Raw genomic sequence first — 6,047 nt, 5'->3', positions numbered from 1 at the left:
AAAAACTGAACAACCCCTTTAAATTTGACGAAAAATTGAAAGACAGTAGACTAGCAAGTAGAGGAACTCTTCATTATAAATAAAACTTATCTAAAAACTTCTTTAACTTTGACACTTGGACTCATCCTACAACTGAAGCCCCGCTGTCCCGCAAACTGTCAGAGGTTAGCGGTACGGAGTACAGACAGTGGGCGGCTTAATGGGTTCCAAGCGGCAGTCATAAGTCATAGGGCTGGAGGTGCCGGCTGCTGCTCCTGTCACTACGGAAAAGCTCCACATCACTGCCCCCCGTACGTCATCCCCAGGGGTGAGATGGAGGAGAGTAAGCAAAGCGTCTGCGCTCATAGGCTAGGGAACAGAGGGAGGGAGGCCACGTGAACAGATGGGAAGTGGGAGGAGCTTGCTGTCTGAGTCCAGCTGTGGTATCGCGTTCCATCCGCATTCCGACTAGGCTGCGGGGACAGTAGTAGCGGGGAGATCCTCTGTGTGCAGGGGGATGATGTCCTGTTTAAAAGAAGTGATGTGCACGGTTCACTTTAGGTTGTTTGGAAAGAGGAGGATTGTAACTAGGTCAAAGATATATCTTAGCATTTTGCCGCCCCATTGGCAAGTGCCGCCCTAGGCAAATGCCTTGTGATAGATACACCCCTGGCTGTCCCAGGGAAGGCTGCACTGGCACGGTATGTGCCTTCTCTTCAACCAGCTGATCGGCAGGGGTGCCAGGAGTTGGACCTCTGCCGATCTGATATTAATGACCTATCCTGAGGATACGTCATCAATAATACAATCCCGGAAAACTCCTTTAACACTGAGAGCATCAGATCCCTAAGCAATGGCTTGTGGAGGGTTTGGACATCGCCCCATGGGAAAATCTCCCTGTAGGGTCTATGGCCAGTCCACCCCTGGCATAATAACGGCAGGGACTGACACTTTTCAGCCCCATAGGCAGGGGTGGATTGGCCATAGACCTTGGGGCCTCCTGATCGCTCCCCAAGTGGAAGTTTTTGGGGTTGTATTTTGCGCTGCCGGCAGTATTTTGTGATGGGCTGTGGTATTTAGCTCTGTTGGGGGTGGTATGGTATGGTACTGCTGGCCCTTTGTTCCATCAATTTGGACCCAACTACAAAACAGGGCCACTTTACGTTCCCAGTCCGCCCTGCCAATAGGATAACATGAGTCTTTACGTATTTTCTGGCGGATTTTTACACCAAGTGGGAACCTAGTCTTATACATTAGTAAATCTGCTATTGTGCTGTTCGGCATTAAGGCTAGGAGGGAGATGTTTTAATTAAAAAGAAGAATGCATGCATACAGTAACCAATTAGGTCGCAGCTGTAAATGTTCCTAACTGCCACTAGCAGAAACAGTAAATGTAGCGGCCCCTACTACATTCACATATCTATTTGCAGGGCCCGGCCATTAATTCTCGGGGCCCTGCCTCAGGACAACGAATCCATGAACATGCCGGCCTCCAGCCAGTAACCTCACACAGTGAACTGACAAAAGGGTGGAAGCAGCGCGCAGTCACGTGACGCCCAGCGCGCCTGTTGCGAGCAAGGAACACGTGACCCATCGCCCTGGCTAACATGGCGGCGCCCCTGGAGCTCGTGTTGAGCACCGATGCAGCGGGACAGGTTGCTAATTGTTCGGCATGGGATCCACAAACGGGAGCGGTTCTGCTCAGCTATCGCGGGGGAAACAGCTCACCGCGAGGCCTGGTGATGCTTGGGGGGCAGTATCTCCTCGGAGGACAACTGGGGAAGAATTACATCAATGTATGGGAACTACAAAGAAAGGTAGGTGCTCTGCTAGTACCCGGATTGTATAACGGCTGTGGTGAATGAGGTTCAACCCCTGGTTCTTGTTATCCCATAGGATCAGCTGCAGCAGAAGATAGTTTGTTCTGCACCGGTCACTTGTTTGGCAGCATCTCCTAATGGATTGTACCTGGCAGCAGGCATTGCAGACAGTATTTACCTGTGGGAGGTAAGTGACAAGGCCTGTATGCAAGCGTTGGGCCAGCCTGCCTCCCCCAGCACAGCAGACACCAGATTTATCAACCATACCAGGCTAGACCTGGCATCTCCCTCTTTACCATGTGCTCCGTCCATCTCTGAAGCCTACCCACTCTTCACCCAAAACATACTTTTGTGAAAAAGTTGCCATCAGCCCAGCTGGCACACATAAACTGTGGCTCCATCAGAGCTGGTGACGTCACCTAACGCACTGCCGGGCGGAAGCCCCTGTGTTATGATAAACAAAAGAACCCGTGCCCTGCGCGATCTAGCGCAGGGCAAGGGAGCGCATCGGAGCATGAGATGCTCCGAAGCTAGCCGCAGGGGGGCTACCTGGGTGAAAATAAGGGTATGTCCGGGTTCAGACTAAAGTGGTGATTGACCACATGAGGCCACATCTCTGCCAGAAACACCTGATCTATGTCTTTTGGGAGTATATATAAGTGATGGGGGAAACAGTGTAAGTATACTTGAGGTCATGGTCATGCAAGCTGCATGACCTGAGAAATCCATGTTCGTCTACTTTCACACCAGCGTTCTCCCTTTCTGCTGTTGAGATCCGTCATAGGATCTCAATAGGGAGGGGAGACACTTCCGTTTTGTCCCCATTCATTGTCAATGAGGAAAGAACTGAAGGGAAAGGAGTGCACCATAATGCATTCCGTTCCGTTTCATTGCGTTCCGTTGACACACACGCACAAGCTCTGCAAGCAGCGTTTCAGAGTGCGTCCTGGGATGCGGAGCAAGACGGATCCGTCATGACTCGCAATGTAAGTCAACGGTGACCGATCCCAGATCTGTTTTCTCTGATACAAAAGAGATAATGGCAATTTTAGAGATAATACAACCGGATCTGTTGCTAACGGATGCAGGCGGTTGTATTATCATGACTGAAGCGTTTTTGCTGATCCATGACGGATCCAGCAAAAACGCAGAAGTGAAAATAGCCTTACAAAGATCACAGGATCACTGATAATGAAAGGTGAATGGGTTCATGTTGTGACCCACAAGTTGTCACATTTCAAACCTACTGAATTAGTTTGAACGGACATGCCGGTTGTGGCAACGTGCAGGTCATAGCATGACACCGTACAACTTTCATTATGTTTGGCTGTTCAACATGTATCATGGCGAAGACTGCAGGTACAGTGACAATAGTTCTTATCAATTAAAAATGATCACTTATTAGGCATGACTGTAAAAACCTAATTGCATGCAGATGACAGAGTAAGCTGTGCCATACACAGATCTTAAGTTGTAGTTCTATTTCTTTACTTTATAAGATGAGTGACAGCGATTGTACTCATGCATTACATGAGATGAACTGGACCATCCGTTTTCCATGTCCTAAAACACTTGCAGGAAATTTCTAGTCTGTGTATTAAACTAGTTTTTCTCCATCCTTCGTTTCTCAGGTTTGCACAGGGCATTTGCTTGCTATTCTTAATAGTCACTACCAGGATGTCACTTGCCTCACCTTCACAGATGACAGCAGCCATTTCCTGTCTGGAGCCAAGGATAGTCTTGCTCTTGTGTGGAACCTTTTCAGGTCTGTACTTATTGAAGCTCAGCTTTTAGCTACTGTAGGCTTTTTACAGTAATTATTGAGACATGGGAACAGAAGCAGTATTATCTTTCTATATATCTGCATGCTATCTGATTGTGTGGACAGCATGGAGAGGGGCAGTTCGCTCCCTGCTATATATATCCCTTGCATCTCTTCAGAATGCCTACCTTTCTTGATTTCTGTAAAAGTTGACCCTGACCCTGCACATGACTCACTCTTGTATGTGCCTCTCTGTTCAGGCTGTATATAAAGTTTAACCCCTTAAGGACTTATGACGTACCAGTACGGCATGTTTCCCGAGTAGCCTTAAGGACCCATGACGTACCGGTACGTCATAACTTTAAAACTAGATTGCGGCGGGGGTTAATAGGAACAGGATGTCCGCTGAATAATTCAGCGGGCATCCTGTCACAACGTCGGGAGGGGTCATGTGAACACCCCCCCCCCCCTTCGTATCGACGATCACAGCAAACCACAGGTCAATTCAGACCTGCGGTTTGTGGCTTTACCTTGAGGTTTGCGGCGGCGATAGGTGGTGTCATCGGGTCCCCATGCGGCTGTAGGGGGGACCTTCCGGTGACGAGCCTGTGAGATCCAGCCCCCTGGATCTCACAGGCCGGAAGCTGTATGAGTAATACACACAGTATTACTCATACAGACAATGCATTCCAATACAGAAGTATTGGAATGCATTGTAAAGGATTAGACCCCCAAAAGTGGGACAAAAAAGAAAGTGAAAAAAAAAGTTGAAAAAATTGTTTTCCCCCAGTTTCAAGTAAAAATAAACAAAAACTTCATTTTCCCCAAATAAAGTAAAAAAAAAATAGGGGAGAAAAAAAAAAAGCATACATATTAGGTATCGACCGGCTCTATAAACATATCACATGACCTAACCCCTCAGATGAACACCGTAAAAAATAAAAACTGTGCTAAATAAACCATTTTTTGTCACCTTACATCACAAAAAGTACAACAGCAAGCGATCAAAAAGGCGTTTCCCCACCAAAATAGTACCACTCTAACCGTCACCTCATCCCGCAAAAAATGAGCCCTTACCTGAGACAATCGCCCAAAAGATAAAAAAAAATATGGCTCATAATATGGAGACACTGTTTTAAAAAAAGCTGTTATTGTGTAAAACTTACCTAATATGTATACTTTATTTATTTATGTATCGCAGCGTCCATAATAACTTGCTCTATAAAAATATCACATGACCTAACCCCTCAGGTGAATACCGTATAAAAATAAAAACGGTGTAAAAAAAGCCATTTTTTTGTCACCTTACATCACAAAAAGTGTAATAGCAAGCGATCAAAAAGTCACACGCACCCCAAAATAGTGCCAATAAAACCGTCATCTCATCCCGAAAAAATCATACTCTACCCAAGGTAATCGCCCAAAAACTGAAAAAAATTATGGCTCTCAAACTATGGAAACACTAAAACATGATTTTTTTTTTTGTTTCAAAAAAGAAATCATTGTGTAAAACTTACATAAATAAATAAAAATAAAAAAGTATACTTATTAGGTATCGCCGCATCTGTGACAACCTGGTCTATAAAAATATCACATGATCTAACCTGTCAGATGAATGTTGTAAATAACAAAAAATAAAAACGGTGCCTCACAAAAAGTGTAATATAGAGCAACCAAAAATCATATGTACCCTAAACTAGTACCAACAATACTGCCACCCTATCCCGTAGTTTCTAAAATGGGGTCACTTTTTTGGAGTTTCTACTCTAGGGGTGCATCAGGGGGGCTTCAAATGGGACATGGTGTCAAAAAAAACAGTCCAGCAAAACCTGCCTTCCAAAAACCGTATGGCATTCCTTTCCTTCTGCGCCCTGCCGTGTGCCCGTACAGCGGTTTTTTCGACCACATATGGGGTGTTTCTGTAAACTACAGAATCAGGGCCATAAATGTTGAGTTTGGTTTGGCTGTTAACCCTTGCTTTGTAACTGGAAAAAAATTATTAAAATGGAAACTCTGCCAAAAAAGTGAAATTTTGAAATTGTACCTCTATTTTCCATTAATTCTTGTGGAACACCTAAAAGGTTAAAGTTTGTAAAATCAGTTTTGAATACCTTGAGGGGTGTAGTTTATAGAATGGGGTCATTTTTGGGTGGTTTCTATTATGTAAGCCTCGCAAAGTGACTTCAGACCTGAACTGGTCCCTAAAAATTGGGTTTTTGAAAATTTCAGAAAAATTTTAAGATTTGCTTCTAAACGTCTAAGCCTTGTAACATCCCCAAAAAATAAAATATCATTCCCAAAATGATCCAAACATGAAGTAGACATATGGGGAATGTAAAGTAATAACTATTTTTGGAGGTATTACTATGTATTATAGAAGTAGAGAAATTGAAACTTGGAAACTTGCAATGTTTTACAAATTTTTGTTAAATTTGGTATTTTTTTATAAATAAAAATGATATTTTTTTACTTCGTTTTACCAGTGT

General features: G+C 44.4%; 1 protein-coding gene across 1 annotated transcript in view; it reads left to right on the top strand.

Moving 5' to 3' along the window:
* Positions 1 to 1,563: 1,563 nt before the first annotated feature.
* WDR18 (WD repeat domain 18) overlaps positions 1,564 to 6,047 on the top strand; it is a 13,450-nt gene continuing 8,966 nt past the window's right edge. Inside the window, exons 1-3 of the mRNA XM_040417586.1 lie at positions 1,564 to 1,796; positions 1,876 to 1,986; positions 3,431 to 3,564. Of these exons, the coding sequence (XP_040273520.1) occupies positions 1,587 to 1,796; positions 1,876 to 1,986; positions 3,431 to 3,564 (455 nt within the window). The 5' untranslated portion in view covers positions 1,564 to 1,586. The remainder of the gene's footprint in view (positions 1,797 to 1,875; positions 1,987 to 3,430; positions 3,565 to 6,047) is intronic.

This window comes from Bufo bufo, chromosome 2, assembly GCF_905171765.1.
Source record: "Bufo bufo chromosome 2, aBufBuf1.1, whole genome shotgun sequence".
Taxonomy (NCBI): Eukaryota; Metazoa; Chordata; class Amphibia; order Anura; family Bufonidae; genus Bufo; species Bufo bufo.
The sequence above is the reverse complement of the archived record's forward strand: the minus strand, read 5'-3'. Positions and strand labels throughout refer to the sequence as shown.